We start from the raw sequence: 18,835 nt of genomic DNA, 5'->3' as shown, positions 1-18,835 counted from the left end.
GGCGGGGCCCCGAGCGCTCCCAGTGGGTGCCTGCCTTGCACTCGAGGCGCCGTGCGAGCGAGCGAGCGAGGGAGGGAGGGAGCGCGCGCGTGCGGGGCTGCGCGGGGGCCCGGCGGCAGCAGCTGCAGCTCGTTGGCCCCCCTCAGCCGCTCATTGGCCGGCGGCGGCAGCAGCAGCCAGCTGGATGTGAGCCCGGGGCGCGCCAAATAAGCCGCCCCCGCCGCCGCCGCCCCCGCCCTGCTGCACCGCCCTCACCCACCCACTCACCTGCACAGCACCGGCGGCCAGCGCGCGTCGTCGGCGTCGTCGTCGTCGTCGGGGGCCCGCCTCGCCTCGCCTCGCCTCACCTGCCTGCCCTCTCGGCTCGCACCGGGCACCCGCCGCCCCCCCCACACCTCGACCTCGACCCACGCCGGGCTCGCCCTCGGCTCCCCTCGCAGGGCGGAAGGAAAGGCTGAAGAAAAGGAAGGACAGAAGGAGAGGGCAAGGCAGGCAGGCAGGCGAGGCGGCCACCCGGGACCAGCCGGCGAGCCCCCCCCGTCCACCCACCGACCCACCCCCACCCACCCCGGGCCGCTCTCCTCTCCTCGCGCCCTTCTCGGCCCCCACCATGAGCAACCTGCCCAAGGAGAGCGAGCACAGCAGCAACAGCCTCGAGGAAGAGGTAAGGAGGACCCACCCGAGGGCGGGAAGGAGGGCAGGCAGGAGCCCGGCTTTCTCCCCCCCCTTAACCGTCGGGGCTGCTTTGAGGGCGCTGGGCTCCCGCCTCGCGGGCCCCCCTCTCCTCGGACGGTAGGGAGCCAGAGACCCCGGCTGGCTGGCTGGCCGGCCGCCCCTCCCTCTCGCCTCGACGGCCCGGGAGCGCTTGGCGGACTCGCCGGCCTGGAGAGAAGGGGAGCCTGGCCCCGGGCTGTGTGTGTGTGTGTGTGGGAAGGAGGCTTCGTTTGAGTCCGCTCGCCTGCCGGGCCGACCCTTTGGGGGGCTGGAGGGGGGGTTGCTTGGGGAGAGACCCGCCCTGGCTCCCTTGCTGCGCCTGCGGGGAGCCCCCCCCCTCTTGGCCACCGGTGCTTTCTCGACGTGGTCGTGTGTCAATTCGTGCTTTTTTTGTTTTTTTGGCACGGGCGGGGGGGGGTTTCTTTCTCCCTTTCATCTCCATCCGCCGAAGGAGTCTCCTCGACGCCAAAGCGTCTCTTTCCTTAGCGGTGCTTCTCAGCTCCCAACGGAAAGCCCTTCGCGGCCTCGGAAGGTCTCTCCCCCCCCCTTGGTGTGCCCTACCCAGGGGAGGGGCGGTTGTCCAAGGATATCTTTTTGGGGGGGTCCTTAAAATGGCCTCCCTCTGACCCCCCATCGGCATTCTCTTGGCGTCCTGCTTACCTGTGTGATGCTGGCCTTTAGGTATGGCTCCAGCCCTAACCTAAGGACTGAGGGCCTTGGGAATCGAGGGGGGGGGGCTTCCCTGTTCATGAGGACCAGAGGTTGCAAGGTGGGGGGGGTCCCTCTTCCGATGGCTTTGGAGCTTAGGATAGCTTGGAAAACATGGTCTGGCTGGACTCCCCACTTCTTGTTCTCTTTTGAGATCCAGATGTTGCCCTTTTGCTTTTCATGAAATGAGCATGAATATATGAGAGCCTTGATTTTGAGCTAGGAAAGGTGAGGCAGCACAGGTGCAAAGCAAAGCGTAATGCAACCGATTTTTGGGAAGCCTGCTTCGCTTTTGGATTTTGAATGGTGGCAGAAAAAGCTGTGTGTTGGCTTGCTTGCAGTCTCTTGCACACTTTTTATGGTCTGCCACTCCATCTCCTTAGGAAGAGGGGTGTGTGTCCCCCTTCGCTCCACAGATAACGGCCACCCTAGGTTTCATCATATCACAAAAACGTCCAGTTATCCCTATTGGCTTTCTGTGGAAAAGCCTGGTTGGTGGCATGTTCAAGCATTTATTCATGGCCCCTGCATCCGTTTGGCAGATAAGAAGAAACCGTAGGAGGATCCAAAGCGGGATTGTCTTATTAGTGCAAGGCTGACTCCATTTTCTGTGGGTGGGTCTTGAAGGAATGAGAGTGCTCAATTCCCACCAGGCCACAGGCCATGACTGGGCCCCCTCCCTATGTCTGAAACATAGCTGTGTGGCTTTGGTGGCGCAGAATGGCGGCCATTCTACTCCTAAGTAAGCACACAAAGGGCTGTTAAATCTTAATGTCCCTATAGCAGCCATGGAGGAAGCTAGCCGTTGGCCACACCTTTAGCTCTTTCTGGAAACTGAGGACGACAGTGGCTCTCTCTCCAAAATCCTCTCTATTCATGGTGTTTGATGTGAAATGCACCAGCAAAGCGGCTTGTCCTTCTCTACTGCACTCATATGGATAGGCTGAATAATGCCAATACCACATAGCTGTACATTCTGCCTTAATTTTTGTTGCACTACTTGACAGCTTGTCTGATGAATGTGCTAGCGCTTATGATTTGGAAGTCACCTGGACCAGCTTACTGGGAGAGATGGAAAAAAACATGTGGTGCATTACTTCCACTGCCTTCTGTGTCATAGATTTCCCTGGGCATATTGAAGAGAAATGTCTCTCAGTCTCCAAAATTGAGCAGGCCGTTGCTTAAGTTGGCTGTGAGGTGTTTATTTAGATCCACGGAGTACACTTGATGATGATAAACATGATGGTTGATGCCCACTAAAGCCCCCCACAGTAGCCCGATATAACTGGAATTTGAAGGATATATACCCTGAAGCCTCAAGGAATTTTCATTGGAAATGGTAGATTTGACTAAGTGGGTAGTCCCAGAATTTGCAAATAATCTCTCTAGCAATTAATTTCCAGTCTCCTGTGTCCATTGACATGTTAGAACTGCAGAACTACAAGGGACCCTGTGGGTCACTTGAGTTCAGTTCTGGCCAATTGTCTGATTGTGGCTGCTTTTTGTTAAATAATCATTGCCACCTGCTCAGTACAATCATCTGTGTGTATTACTGCAAGTGTAGATAGAACAGAGCAATCACGGGCGGGCAGCTAGTTAATTTCCACCTAGTGTCTGTTAATTGTTAGGATCAGAACCAAAGACTTCTTGACTTTGAGCTGAAGCCATCAAGGCTCTTTGTTAACCCCAGTGTGTGCTTAGGTTTAACTTAGATTAGTTATGCTTTAACTGCTACGAGATCTTGAGTGTGTGCCTTTGTTTTTCCCATCTTATAACTCACTGGCTGCAAGGGTAATATTAACCAATATAAATGCCACACACACAATTTGGCCATCTCTGTGATAAAGTATCATGTAGGAGCCTCTGCAGATGAAGAGGGTCTTGCAGCTGGTGGTGAAGATAGTTGAAGAATTGTGTGAATTTTACTATGTCCAATGCATTAACAAATTAGTTCCTTTGTATAGTTCAATAATAATTGGCTTCCACTAACAACTACACCACACACAGATTGCATTTTGTGTGTGTGTGTATCATAACCTCTAATACCACTGTTAACAAATAGAATCATCCAAATATGCTGTTAGGGGGTCCGAAGTGTAAAAATCCAGGGAGGATAAAATAGAGGGAAATTTTTGAGAATCGTCTTCCATGGCTAAGTACGGGATGAAGAGATGAAGAGCCTCTTTAGCAATACAAGCTAAAGGTGTGAAATTCCTGTTTCTGTAAACTCAAAGAGAGAGACTCCATTTAGGGCTGCCTTGTTCGGGCTTCCCATGTGTGGCCCCGATTTGAGTAGAGGAAAATATTGTATCCAGAAGCCACATGTCTCGAATGGATTGCTGGGGGGAGAAAGCAAAGATAGAGAGAGGTCATTTGGCCACCTTTTAAAAAAAATCCACCTCCTGCAGAAGTTTTAGCTGTGTTTGTATATATGGTACTCCCCCTCCCAGACGATGGGAATTAAGTGTATCAAATGATAATGTAATTTTATGCTGAAAAATAGGAAGATGGTTTGCAGTGAGTGACCAGTAGTGGTGCATATATTAAAATAGAAGTGGGAGGGGGTAGTTGATGCACCAGATTGTACATGGATTCCTTCGGTGGTCGGTGTAGTCATTCTAGGAAAGGGAGAGTTAGCTATGATGTTCACTGTGGTTTAACAAGAATGGAAAGTGTGTGTCCCTCCAGATGATGCCAGACGGGATGCAAACCTCACCACAGACCATGTGGCTCAGGGCTGATGGGATATGTAGTTCAATAGTACTTGAAGGGCCATATGGCCCCCGCCCTTCTACTGTCACCATCTGCCCAAACTTAGTGTCTTCTAGAATGTTTTGCACTGCGATTCTCATCCTTGGCTCTATTGGTTGAGGATGGAGGGAGTTACAGTCACACCTCTGGAATGCACCAGGTTGGGAAAGATACAGTTTACCTCTGCCCACCGATAAAGTGATATGAAGTAGAAACTATTAGTAGAAATAGATTTCTACAAATCAGGTCTGCTCTATTTCCTCTATTGGAAGAGTGTTACAACTGAAGAGTGATGTTTTCCATCATGGTAGAAGAGTAAGATCAATTCTCCTGGGTTACAAGGAAGTCTATGGTGTAGGATGCAGAAATTAAGGAGTAAAATGACCATTCTGAAAAATCTTCAGCTTCCCGGTTAGATGATATTTAATATGACCAACGACCAACGCTCAGAGCAGTTGGTTCTGGACTCTTAATTCCCGGAATCCCTGGCCACTATGGCTGCAGGATTTTGCGAACGGTGCTCCCAACATTCTGACAAATATGTATAAAGCAAGTTTATGGCCTAGAATCCATTTGGTGCACCAGTAATAGTAGGCATCCTTCAGTCTCGAGAGACTGTGGTAACATGCTCTGAGTAGAGGACTTGGAACAGGGTCTAGTGTGGCTGAGAAGGCCAATGCGAGAGAGACCATCCCTTCCACACTGAAGGCAAATACAATCTGACCCCTGTTCCAGCTCCCTGATTTTGTTGTTTTCGGGTCTGCCTCTTTGCTTGGTGCACCGTCTCGCATGTATAATTAGCCATCGTTTCAAGGAACACCAAATACAGAGTTGTGTGAGTGTAAAGTTTCTTCTCCAAAGAGCATGATCCTGGTGCCCTGGACTTGCCTTCCTGTGATATTTATAGCCCTCCAAGGGACTTGGCTGCTCAAACATTATTTCCCATTGTCCCAGGAAAACACAGGAGTCCACAGCAGAACGGGTACGGGAGGGGGTGGGGAGAGAGTACATCTTCTGCTCCATAAAAGTGCCTTGTATGGAAATGAAATCTGAAAAAGGATCCACGTCGTCTTTTTCTTATGGCACCTGACAGATGTATTGAGGAGTAATAATGTTTTATAGACTAAAACGTTTGAAGTGGGTTCTAGTCTGCAGAAGACTGTTTACGACATAAGCTATTTAAGTCTTTGTCGTCTGCTGAGAGTCGTTTTTTCTTGTCTTATCCTTCTTGCAGCAGAACAAGAATTGGTAACTATTGAAGGCATGGATGGAGGTGTTTCCAGTTTCATTGGTGTAGCTAGGTACTCCTTGTGGTATAGTGGATAGAATGATGGACTAAGATTGGGGAGATCAGGGTTCGAGTCCCCACTCAGCCATGGAAGCTCCCTGGGGAGTGAGTAGCAATGTAAAACCATTTCCTTAAATATATCAGTTAACTTGAAAACTCTGCAGGGAATTGCTGTAAGTCAGATGCCACTGGACAGCACCCAACATAACGTGTCACAGCTGCAGGGTTTGAGACTTTTTTGAGGGTTTGAGCTGCAGGGTTTGAGACATTCATCTAAACTGGGGGTTCCTGACCTTAGATACCAGATGTTCTTGGATTGCAACTCAAAAAAATCCTGGCCAACACAGCTAGTGGTGGAAACCTCTGGGAGTTTTAGACGAAGAACATCTGGGGACCGAAGGTTGGGAGCCACTGGTTTAGAAGGGTAGGTACTTCACTCATCTCTAGCACCTACTTGTAGGGTATTAATAACCTTTAACCTAAGCTAGATTTTGTTACTATCTAGTTACGAAGTATTCTGAGAACTTGGACTCTTTATTGCCTATTTCAGTCTGATGCCTTTTGGGGTTATGTTTTAACTTACCTCCGAGGAGCTCAGGCTGGTACGTGCTAATGTCTCTTTGTCATATCCTTACAACACCTGAGGCCAGGTGAATGGGCTAAGATCCTGCCTTGTGCTTTGTCGCAGAGCAGGATCCAGAGTCCAGCCCGGTACTAACTCCTCTACCAGGCTAGGGACATATGGCATCTATTGCAATGGTTCCCAGCCTTGTGTCCCCAGATGTTCTTGGAGCATAGTTTGTGGTGAAGGCTTCTGGGAGTTTTAGTCCAAGAACATCTGGGCACCTAAGGTTGGGAACCATTGCTCTATTGGGATGGAGATTCAGGTTTTGCTTTATGGGAAAGGTGGATTTCCTGAAGATATGAGTGGAGAAAGGCAGGTGGCATTCCGCTGATACTCTCAGAGGGCATCTCTGCCATAAGGAACCTTCCTCTTGTTATGCTGTTGACTCCAGGTCCTCTGTGTGCCTGTCCAGTGGCAGAATTGTGGACGTGTGCTGAGAAAACGAAATCTGGGTGTGCTGTGTAGCAACTGCACAGTAACTTAATTGTACGTACCTGGGAGAGTTCCGTGGATTGGCATTTTTTTTAAACTATAGTTCCCAGAATTCCCTAGGCAGCAATAGTGTCTGGGGAGTTCTGGGAATTATAGTCCAGAAACACAGATCTGCACAGACCTCTAGCTGGTGCACAACTTGATCACTGTACACAGAAGGTTGTAGGAATCATTAGTCGATTCTGACTTTTCTTCCCTTGTCTCGTATTAGAGAACCTTTAGGTCATTGAGGTGCCAGTTAAACGTACAGTATGTGTACTGGCTCTCCCACTGTATATTTGTGTTTTTCGCTACACTTACATTACCTGCCTTCCCTTCAAGAAACTTAAGGCAGTGGACTGGCTGCTCTTCCCCCCCTCCCTTTGTCCTTGTAATAATCTGTCAGGTCCAGAGAAGGGGGGGGGCTGGTCCAAGATCTCCCCATGAGTTGCACGATCCAGATTTTCCAAAATCCTTAATCATTAGATCATATGGCCTAAGAGGTGGAAGCCATGCTTTTGAAGCACTGTTTCAGAAGCAACTTGGAAGTGATAAAACACCATCTGATGAGGTTCTAGCCCCCCATTTTAAGCAACCCCAGACAGTGACTAGCCTGCGGTGGGCTGGCAGAAGGAGTTGAGAGCCCTACCCTTTCTCCAGTTGGGTATGGAGGAGAAGAGCAGGCTTCCCTCCTCTTCCAGCTTGGGCTGTTTCAATTCTGGGCTTCGAAGAAGGGCGGAGTGCTTGATCCATCCTTTGCCAGTCAACTCAGTTGCCTACATAAACATTTACAGTGGACCCTCGACTTACAGACGGCTCGACTTACAGACTTTTCGAGTTACAGACTTCTCTGGCTGCAAAATTTAGATTCGACTTGCAGCCGGAGAATCGACCTACAGACCAGAAAAAAACCCAAAATGGAACAAAAATAGAATAAAAACTGCCAGTTATGGGATTAATCAGTTTTCAATGCATTGTAGGTCAATGGAGATTCGACCTACAGACTTTTCGACTTGCAGCCACCGTTCCAATACGGATTAATTCTGTAAGTAGAGGGTTCACTGTATTTGCCCCCTCGCATGCCAGTCCTTGTTTCCTCATGGTTGCCTGTTATTAACATGGCTTCCAACCTTGGGGATGTAATTATCAAAATGCCGGAATTAAATACAGTAGAGAAGCAAAATGCATATGAAGAGCTGCAGTAAGGATAGATATAAAATAATCAAACACTGTGAAAGCAGAGATCAGAATGACGCAGTTGACCAGTTTTAATAGTAACCCACCCCCCCAGCAATGCCGCCTTAAATACATTTAAAACGCTGGCTTAAATAGCATTTAAATGCAGGGCTACATAAGGAGGCCTCTGCCTCTCCTTTTTCACCAGTTTGTGCGGTCAGAGGTTGACAAGGATCTAGGGTTGCAAAAGGTAGGCTGAACTTGTAGCAAGGCTGAGTTCGTTCTGAGAACAGATGCAGCACCTTGACACCTCGTTTTTGCTCTTTTAATCATTACTGAAACAGTGACGTCTACTTTGGCTCGGGCATGTCATGAGAATGGCTGATGGTCGGATTCCAAAAGGTCTCCAGTATGGAGAATTAGTGCAGGGAAATCGCCCCAGAGGGAGACCACAGCTGGGATACAAGGACATCTGCAAGTGGGAACTGAAGGCCTTAGGAATAGACCTCAACAGATGGGAACTTTGATCTCTGAGCGTTCAGCCTGGAGGCAGGCGTTGCATCACGACCTCTCCCAATTTGAAGAGACCCTTGTCCAGCAGGCTGAGGCAAAGAGGCAGTCACAAAAGCAGCAAAATCAGGGAGCTGGACAGGGGACAGATTGGATTTGTCTTCTGTGTGGAAGGGATTGTCCCTCTTGAATTGGCCTTCTCGGCCACACTAGACGCTGTTCCAAGACCTCTATTCAGAGCATGTTAACATTGTATCTCGAGACTGAAGGATACCTACTATGCCCTTTAAATACAAAACATAGGCCATCAAATGTTGTTGGACAACAAGTTGCAGAATCTTTCATCGATGCCCAGGTTGCCTATGTCTTTCCAGCACTGAAATCCAACCGTCTCCTATGGTGTAAGCTGGGCATCATTGTTCTGAGAAAATTTTCTAAAAAAGATAGGTTTGGAAATGCTAGCCAGTACTTTCTGCAGCATCTGAACACAGGCCTTCATGGCCTTAAATTTTTGTTTTCTATATTTTATGCAAGGCTTAGAAATAAGGTTTTTCATGGTGAAAGGCATATAATCTTCTCTGGAGGTGATGTCCATAGATGCATCAGAGGAAAGCTGAAAACTCAAGGCAACACAGGTGTTACTCATCTTACATATATATATATATTTCTCTTCACATTGGAGGCTTTGCAACTACTGTGCAAAAACTAAGCAAGAGTTTGTGCTGTCTTGGAAAAAAATCAAGTGTAAGAATGTGCCACTGGAGACCAAGACCAAGATTATCTGCACTCTTATATTTCTAGTCACCATGTACAGGTGTGAAAGCTGGACAGCTAAGGAAATGGACAGGGGAAAAATAGGTTACTTGAAATATGGCGCTGGAGAAGAACTCTGTGAATGCTCTGGATGACCAGAAAGATAAACAAGTGGGTCCTAGGGAGATTCAAGCGTCAATTGTCTCTGGAGGCAAGAATAATGATGCTGAGACTTTTTTTCTATTTTGGGCACATCACGAGGAGGCAGGATTCTCTGGAAAAGGCAATAATGCTGGGGAAAGTTGAAGACAGCAGGAAAAGAGGAAGAGCAAACACAAGATGGATTGTGTTTGCAAGAGCTGAGCAGGGCTGTTGAGGACAGGACATGTAGAAAATGGCTCATTCGTAGGGTTGCCGTGAGTTAGGAGTTACTTGACAGCACACAACAACAACAAAATATCTCTGTCTTCTCACCACTTTGCAAAAACCAGGTCCTTCATGTTCAAATTCTCCAATCACAAAATTCACAAATTTCCTTTTCTAATTTTGAGGGTGGCATGGAATAGCTGGTGCCTGTTTTGTTTCGAATGAGGAACGAAGGCAGAGCAAGCCCTGTTACGTGGTTTTGCTAGGCTGCTTGGCCTACTGCTGCTGTTCCCTCACCTTGGTGACAGTGAGTAAAACTTGTGTGTCAAACATTAACCAGATTAACTGTTCTTTCCTCAACTTGGTGAGGAAAAGAAAATACATGCCCTTGATCCTGCCTACTACCAGTGTCAACGTCAGAGGTCAATCTTTGAAACAAAGGAATCGCCTCCTTAATATTTTAAAGTCTAAGAGTTTACATCAAGAGTGTGTCTTGCTTAAGCATCCTTTGCAGGGAAGAGCTGAAGGCAGGAAGAGCATCAAGGGAGGAACCCGGAGGTCTGTGCAGTTGAGGGGCTTGAAGCTCAGCTCTTTGCTCTTTTGTAGGAATTGAAAGTGGGGGGGGGGCACACAAACTGGGGATAACAGGTGGGAGAAAGGCAGAGTTGGCTTTGCTTGTCTCTGCCGTGGAGCACAATACTGTACTGGGGAATTAAAATTATGGAACCTCTTGCATTTTCTTTCAGCGCTTGAGTAATACTTTGGTACAATTTTTTATTTATCTCCTTTGGGCTTTTGCCCTGAACATGTGTCGCGCTTCAACTTCCCATTGACCATAGTCGGTATCCGTAAGAAACGTACATAAGAAACGTACATTCAAATGTCTGCACAACCAGAACACTCACAGGGTTATCTTGTGCGATGTACTGCATTTTTTTTCCAGCCTGGCCTACCTCGCAGGAAAGTGGTGAAGAGCCTCTTTGTGTGTGTGTGTGAAGAACCATATGTATGTCCCTCCTATCTATCTATCTATCTATCTATCTATCTATTTATCTATCTATCTATCTATCTATCTATCTATCTATCTATCTATCTATCTATCTATCTATCTATCTATCTATCTATCTATCTGTCTATCTGTCTGTCTGTCTGTCTGTCTGTCTGTCTGTCTGTCTGTCTGTCTGTCTGTCTGTCTGTCTGTCTCTCTGTCTCTCTGTCTCTCTGTCTGTCTGTCTGTCTATTTATTTATTTGATTGATTGATTGATTGATTGATTGATTGATTTAATTTATATACTGCCCATCTAGCAAATTGCTACTCTGGGTGGTGCATAACAGAAATGAAAAGATGTCAATTTATATAAAACATAAATTATATAAAAACTAAATCCCTCATTGCAAATAACAAGACCGTCAGCGGAATAAATATCGCTCAGTTTAATATGTCATCTCTCCTCCTTCCTCCTCTGTCCCAGTTTATTGGGGAGGACCTGCGCAAAAGCTTTCCTAAAGAGCTTTGCTTTGAGAAGCTTTTCAAAGGCACGAAGGAAGGTTGCCTGCTTTAACTCCTTGGGAATCGCACTCCATAAGGAGGGTGCCACAGCCGAGGAGGCCTCGCTTCGAACTGATGTTTTCTGGGCCTCTTGAGACGTCAGCAAGTGCAGGCGTGAAATCTATGAGGATATATCAGTGTGGAAAGGTGATGTGACAATGAGCTCCCCACCCCACAGGCTATCCCTGTCTTCCATAAGTTGTATTGGCTTTCCTCTATTTAGAAGAAGTGAGCAAAAAAGGCTTTGAGGCGTTTCACATGCACATGGAGCCGAAGCCTTTGCTATTTTGCCAAAAACCAAAACAAAGCACTACATTTCCTCTTGAAGGCACCACTAGTCTCTGGGTTGTTTTCATACGACATCCTTAACAGCCTTGAAATGAACGTTTCTGTTATTTCCCCATATTGCAGATGGTGGACTGTGTTTCCAACATCACCTGGGAACTTGTGATTCCTGAAACGCCAATATGATGGTCCTTTCACCTGCTAGTGTGTACCGCCTTAGCAACAAGAGTTATGTGATCTTGTAAAACGTTACAAAAAGGAGTTGGTGGATCAATGGACTGACTACTCTTGGACGATCTTCCGCAGGCTTGCTTGACAGTTGTGTATCTGTAGCTGAGTGCTCAACTGTGAGGATCCAGCAGTAGTACCTACTCCCTTACTAATAATTTCCTTAATATGGAAAACTTTTGTGTGTTTGCTGCAATGTCTGCAGACATCGGGCTGACCTGCACTTACGGTATATTCTAACTGCCAGGTTTTCATGAACAGCCTGTTGTTCTGATCTGAGCCCTTGCTGATCTACTGCAAGCCGGCCAATAACATACCAATACAAAACCCAACATCTCTTGTCCATCTTTGCTCTTATCTTGACACTCCGCAGCTCAGTCTCCTGGCCTCAGAGCATTGTGTTCTGTGACCTGAGTTTACAGCTGTTGCCTTCTAGGCTGTTGGGTGAGCTGTCCGGAGGTGGGGGAAAAAAACTATCATCCATTATAGGAAGGCTGTATTTGTCAGAGCCTACCCAGGCCTGTTGCTCTCCTGAAGGTGTCAGGTTACAATTCCCATTATCCCCAGAAAGCATGGCCAATGCTAAGTAGTAATGGAAGTTGTGATCCAGATCTTATGAGGAATGCAAACTTAAGGGAGGTTTTAATACCTGTGTTGTCTACAGTTTTTGAATATCTCCTGTAAAGATGACTATGGGCTGTCATGAGCCCAGAAGGACAATGCTGATCAGGTATTACAAGTATGGCTGCATTCAGACAGAGCCATCTGTTCCTCTGTATGAATTCTGGATGGAGGATAATGGTAATTTACACGGATGATGCAAGTTGATGCAAGGCTTAAATTGGTACCAACAGCAACAAAAGGTGACAAAAAACCCAACTTTCTGTGTTTGTAGGAAGACTTTTCTCTGGTGGTTTCTTTGCCTTGTTTTGCTTTTCATTTTTCATTTTTATTTTGTTTAGGTGGCAAGATCTTCTTGGATAGGAAGCTTTGAAGTTTTCATAGTGTTAATTTACTCACTAACAAGCAAACACCCAGCACAATTTTTCATTTTTAAAAAGGGTTTCCTCATCACTTTTGAAAGAGTTGTTGAGAAAGACGACTGGTTTTTCAAAGCAGAGTAGCTGTGGAGTGAGCCTCGGCTGAAAAACACTCCCACCTGAAACTTTCAATGGCCATTTTAAAGGCATTTCTTCAGATTATTTTTTTAAAAAATGCTTTGGAACCATTCCTTCAAAAAGATGCTGACTTTTAAAAAAAGGGGGGTGGAATTAAGGGTCAGTGTGAACGATAAGCCAGTAAGAATTGTGCTCTTGACAACCAGTTAAGATTATAACTTGACAAAGAAGTATTGAACAGATTAGATTTAAATGTTTATTTAGGTGTTTTTTTTTTTGTAAGAATATGTGTTCTAGCTATATGATAGTAGTTGGAAAGGTGAACCATTCCAGGGCAAGTAACAGAAGCAGCTGTGCTGTAGTGGAGGAACGTCTTTATCTTCAGCCTTACTTAGTAGGGATTTAAATTATGGTCTCCTATAAGCATGCCTGTTTGTACGCTGAATGCAGTAATTCAAACCTGCAGCTGGCAGATCAGCAGCATACAATGCCTTGAAATTTCTGGGCCAAAACCTGTGGTGGGGGTGGGGGAGACCAGCCTTCTAATGTCGCAGATCTGGGAAAAAGAGTCAGAAAAGGACAGAATTGCATCTGGACCAGCTGAGTGGGAAAACGGGGAAAAAGTAATCGGAGTGCATGGGCTGAAGATCTGGTTATAAGAATTTTAGGTAACCAAATAATATGGTATCCCAGGATCAGGGAAAGAAAGCTAAGAATCTTTCAGCATCTGGCCAGATAACAAAAGCTATTCTTTATGCGTGTGTATATATATAATAACACACACACATACCGAAAGCTACTCTGTGTGTCTGTGTGTGTTTATTCATTTGTAACATCTCTACCCCACCTTTCTTCTTAAGAAGGATATAAGGCGGCTTACATCATTCAAATAATGATATTTAACACCAAAAAACAACAAGCATACAAATACTAAAAAGGATCAGACAAATACAAGAGTAAAAGGTGGTAAACAGAAGCGACATCAAAACACATTCAAAGCAGTAAGGCACAAGAATAGTTGCAGAATCTCACTCAGGCAGCCAGTAATTAAGAGAAAACTTGCCTGAAGAGAAAGGCCTTTTGCCTGCTTGTGGAAGAACAGCCAAGATGGGTCCAGCCTGGCTTCCAGTGGGAGGGAGTTCCAAAGTCTGGGTGCAGCCACAGAGAAGGCTCTCTTTCCTGTGTCTCCATCAGACACACCTGTGAAGGTGATGCGACCGAGAGGAAGGCTTCTCCTGATGATCATAACAGCCAGGCTGGCTGATAAAAGGAGATGCAAACTTTGAGACAGATTGGACCTAAGCCATTTAGGGCTTTATAGGTTAAAGCCAACCCTTGGAATTGCGCCCGGAAATGGACTGGAAGCAGTTCTAACCCTTCCTGCGAGAACCTACATCTTGCATGTCTTTAACGACCAGCATGCACAATATAGCTGGAGTTTCTCCAAGTCCTAGCACTTGTGGAAGACTTAATAATCAGACCACAGGGTTTTTTTCCCTAGCCTTTGAACCATTGCTGCCAGAGCTTCCGCAACAAGAAGCATCATGGGTCATGATGCTAGTGCTTACACTCATTGCCTTCCTCCGAACATCGAGTGTCTCCCCACCTGTGGCTTTTGCCCCATGCCATTGTGCAAGCCCAACAGATTGAAAGCATCTTTGTGCTCAGCCAGTGAATCTTGGAAATGGGTGAAGACAGGTGCCCCAGATTTTGAGGCCACCTTGCCCTTCTCCTCCTCCAGCACTATCTCTACTACCCGGAAAGTGTAGCAATGCCCTGGAGTGCCAGGCAGTGCCCTGAGACTTAACAGTCCTGCAAAGACTGTATTAAAGATTTGGGATAATTTTTCAAAACCTGCAGTGTAAACCAGCTCTTGCAAAGAGCTTCCTTTCTAAAGAATGGAGGGAGGCTGGCATTTGCGGGATTTTTTTTTAAAACTGGGAGTAACTGCACAGTATTAGCATAGTTAATGCACAATTACAATATAGTGGCTATTCCAATTTACATTAATATAATACAGGATTCTTGTGGAAGGCGAGTATTTCCTTGTGGAATTGCAGACACAGAGAGAGGAGGGAGTTTATAAGATTGAGAGGCCGTTGGGATAGAGTTAAATGCTTGAAACCCCCTCCAACTTTTTATATTTAAATAAGCAGAACTCTCAGTTTTAACCTCTTAATAGAGGGACTCAAGACTTGTCATTCTGAATGCTTTGGGTAGGTCCCACCCTCAGGCGGTAGCACATCATGGCATGAAGGGTGACTCTTGAGGAGGCAAATTAGGGCTCACCCCAATGTAATTGTTCTGTTTATCTGTTTAATCTTTTTAGCTCTGACTGCCAGTAGCATTAAGAGTTGATTAAAAGGAGCTAGTAACTGGAGAAGCAGTTTCCCCGGCTGGTGACGTAAACAAGGAGCGCTGTCATTCCAAGCAGACCTGAAATGCAAAATGTTGGCTTTGTACGTGGGATTTGACTTGATGGAAATGGTCCGGAGTGTGTATATGTTGGAGCATCTGTAAAATTGGCATGCGCATTGGCTGAGGTCATCACTGCAATCCATCGAGAGAGGCCCGGCTGGTTGTACCACAGAGCAGCTGGAAGTCAAAAGTCTCGTTTATCCATATAGGGAAACTATATGAGACAATAAAAGGGTCTGACCTGATTTTGAACCTCATGACCAGAGCGTCACTCAATGATTTTGTGTGTCTCGGTTGTTGCCTACGCTGAAGTTCAACACATTATTGTACAGACTACAACTTGCGTACAGGCACAGCCTGTTATGCTGAGAAGCTTTAATCTCCTCCTCTTCCTTTCCCTTCTTGCTTGCCTGCAAATTATGACCATGTATGAAGAAGTCATGGGCCAGCAACAGCCATTTAACCTCCTTCAAAAGCCCTGAGTCTCAAACTGACAAGCTGTTTTATACCCAAACCACTGCTCGTGGAACAACCTGCGATTTATTGATTGTGGAGAGTACAGATATTTTTGTTAAACTAGTGCCTTACTCTGTGGGTGCCTTGTGGCTACACTGGCTTCTGATAAATTTTCATCCAAGCAAAAAAATTCAGAAGGAGACCCCTTGACCTGATCTGGTTCTTTGTAATACAGGACCCATAATTCTATTGGTGTTAGTCTAAAGATTGTGGAACTTGCTGTAGTTAATTGGGACTGTCTAATTACGTCCTAGGGTTGCCTTAATTGTGGAAGAGGGTGCATGAAATGGCCATAGTTGGCCATGGCAAGTTACGTAAATCCTTCAGTGTTTCTCAACCTTGGGTCCCCAGATGTTCTTGGACTACAACTCCAATAAGTCCTAGCCAGCACAGCTAGTGGTGAAGGCTTTTGGGAATTGCAGTCCAAGAACATCTGGGGACCCAAGGTGGGGACCGTTATAATGAACTCATGTAGGATTCTGGCCACTAATGAAAGCAGGGAATAAAACAGCCCTCTCCAAAATTTGCTTTCTGGAGTGACTCGGCTCTCTTTGCTTCCTGCACTGTGGCTAGTAACTTCTGACCCGTCCTCTATGATGGGATGATGAGAGATGGCACATCCATTTGAATGCTGCCCCCTCCCAAGTACGCTGATCCTGCAGAGCAAGGAGCTGGTTCTGCCCCCCAAATTCTGTGCTTTTCCCTATTTCTTTGCTGTGGTTGCCCTTTACACTTCTGTTCAGCTGGAAACAGGTTGTATTGGTACAAGGACTGCTCCCAAAAGGGACTGCAGTGTTGTTTCTCAGGAGCACTTAACTGTAAAGGCAAGGTCCATTAAATTATTATCTGTAGCTCAGTCGCCGTACTTGTACACAACAGAGGAAGGATCTGATCATGTGAACTTAAGCTTGTACCTCTACGGAAGTTCCAAAGCATCTCCTGTGTCTTTTGTTTGCTGAAATCACCACTAATGACAAGAAGATGTTCCTTCCCACTGCTCTCTACTTTTGTTGCTTATCTTTTCCCCTGCTATTTTGCAAGAAAGTGTAGCAATATGGCATGTATAGCAGTGTACAGTGGGGTCTTGACTTAAGAACGGTTTGAGTTAAGAACATTTTGACTTGAGAACAGCTCTCATAGGAAAATATTGACTTGACTTAAGTACTTAGATTTGAGTTAAGAACTGAAAAAAACCATGTGAGAGGCAGGGAAAGTGCAAAATTTGAACTTTCAGTTAACTGTTGGCCAGTGAAAAGGGTGCCTGTCTGCTTCCTCACTCCTCCCAGCGTTTAGAGAGTGGATTGGGAGACAGTCTTCAGACTGCCTGGTACTGTCCTGCCTGGACTGTCTTTTCCCTGCCTTCCCTGAACCTTTCTTGACCAAAGAAAAAAAGAAACAGAATATCTCCCTCTGGTGGTCGAAGGCGGAATAGCAGCTTCCCATTAGTTTCTATGGACGGAAAAGAGCAGATACGGATCAAATGGTTTTCAATGTATTCCTATGGGAAATGCAGATTTGACCTGAGAACTTTTTGACTTGAGAACCGTCTTCCAATACGGATTAAGTTCTCAAGTCAAGACCCCACTCTATAAGGATAGAGGATGTTCTGTCTTTTCACAGGAACACCTTTGCTCAAGTCTAGACTTCCATTAAAAGGTAGATTTTAGTGCTTTCTGGATTCGTCGATCATTTATTTAATTTAGAATAAAATGCAAGTACCAAACCCTCATTAATCATCAAAGCCGATCAGGAGGCCTAGATTTCTGGGGAAATCCTTGAACAAATGGGGATCTGTGGATACTAGCTGAGGTGTCTCCTGTGTTTATGTCTTAGATTTGCAGCATGTTTCTGTCCCAAAAGGCATAGAATGGTAGAATAGCTTGAGTGGGAAGCCATCGAGTGGCACTCCCTGCTCAAGGCAGGAATCCAGATCAAAGCAGATCTACGAGATGGTTTTTCTCTCGAATGTCTCCAGCATCAAAGCGCTCACCGCCTCCCAAGGTCATTGGCTTCCACCGTTGTACTGCTCTAACAGTTAGGAAGTTTTTCCTGATATTCAACCGAAATCTGGCTTCTTTTAACTTGAGCCCACTGTTGCGTGTCCTGGGATGTTCGAGAACAGATCCTGCCCCTCCTTCTAAAGGAGTACCTTTCAAGTACAGTATTTGAAAAGTGATATTTAATGATGTAAGCCGCCTTGGGTTCTCATAAAGGAGAAAAGTGGGATAAAAATATTTCAAATAAATAAATAAATCCCATCTCCCCCCACGGCTGAGCATGCCCAATTATTTTAGTTTTTTCCCCCAGGGCTTATTTTTCAGTCCCCTGATCATCTTTGTTGCCCTCCTCTGAACTTGCGCTAGTTTGTCCACATCCTTCTTAATAATAATGCCTTCTTGGCATATAATAGCAATTTCCCTTGTGTTCTTTGGAATTCTTTTATGACCTCCTCCTTTGTTCTCTGCTATCAAGGAAACACTTAGAAGGTTAATCTGATGGCTGTATTATTTCCTGTAGTACAGAAAATAACTGTGCTATTTGTTCTGGCCTTTTAGCCATTTACATGTAATTAATTTGGTTTTTATCTGCTCCTTTGCTTATCCTCTGTGCAGTTTTCAGTGCATTGTTGGTTGACCTGCATGTGTTAATTGAAAAGACACAATTTAAAACTGCAAGAGAGGAGATCTCTCCTGGTCCCCTGGTTTTCAATAAAGCTGAAGGGCAATTCCAATAGAATCGCCCCTATTACTACTGCTTCAACAGTCATAGTTACAAATAAATTTTAATGTTGATTCTGTGCTTAGTCACAACCAAGAAAATGTCCATTTATATATCTACCCATTTATGTGTTTTTTGGAAAAACCCGCAAATTTGGACCACCCAAAGTGCCCCAAGAGTGTACGATAAGCATTTGGATTAAAAGCATTTGAACTCTTCTGCAGATTAGCTGATACAAAACATAAGGAATGAGTGAAGAAAAAAAGAAATATTAGTATTACTGTAATAGAAATATTTATAAGATCTGAAACACTTAATCAGAAACATATTTTGAAGACATACTTTTCTGTGGTGTTTTTTTTAATCATGCAATTGGACTTCAATGCAGAATCTTTTTTTTTCTCCTTTGGCTTTGGTTATCAGATGATAACACTCATGATCTTTTTATGAAGGAAAGGTGTCTGGCAGTCTTCACTATTGCCCCCAGTCTCTCCTACTTGCCCCCTTCTGTTTCCTGGCTACTCCTTGGGTAATATATTTCCCCATTCCTACATCACTGCTGCCTCCTCCAGCAGCAGGGAAAAGCAGCTAAGTTCACCAAGTATCACAGCCAATTTTAGTACACGTGGAAAATAAAGTT

General features: G+C 45.5%; 1 protein-coding gene across 4 annotated transcripts in view; it reads left to right on the top strand.

Annotated features, from left to right (window-relative positions):
• The first annotated feature begins 285 nt into the window (after nucleotides 1-285).
• Nucleotides 286-18,835, top strand: part of RBPMS2 (RNA binding protein, mRNA processing factor 2) — a 38,947-nt gene continuing 20,397 nt past the window's right edge. For 3 of the 4 annotated variants that reach the window (XM_072982311.2, XM_020808063.3, XM_078380940.1), the window contains exon 1: nucleotides 505-664. In XM_072982311.2, coding sequence (XP_072838412.1) covers nucleotides 611-664 — 54 coding nt within the window. In that variant the 5' untranslated portion in view covers nucleotides 505-610. Of the gene's footprint in view, nucleotides 665-18,835 lie in introns of all 4 variants that reach the window. The other variant, XM_020808062.3, reaches the window with a different exon arrangement.

This window comes from Pogona vitticeps, chromosome 12, assembly GCF_051106095.1.
Source record: "Pogona vitticeps strain Pit_001003342236 chromosome 12, PviZW2.1, whole genome shotgun sequence".
Taxonomy (NCBI): Eukaryota; Metazoa; Chordata; class Lepidosauria; order Squamata; family Agamidae; genus Pogona; species Pogona vitticeps.
Note: the sequence above shows the minus strand (reverse complement) of the source record. Positions and strands in the feature narration are given on the sequence as shown.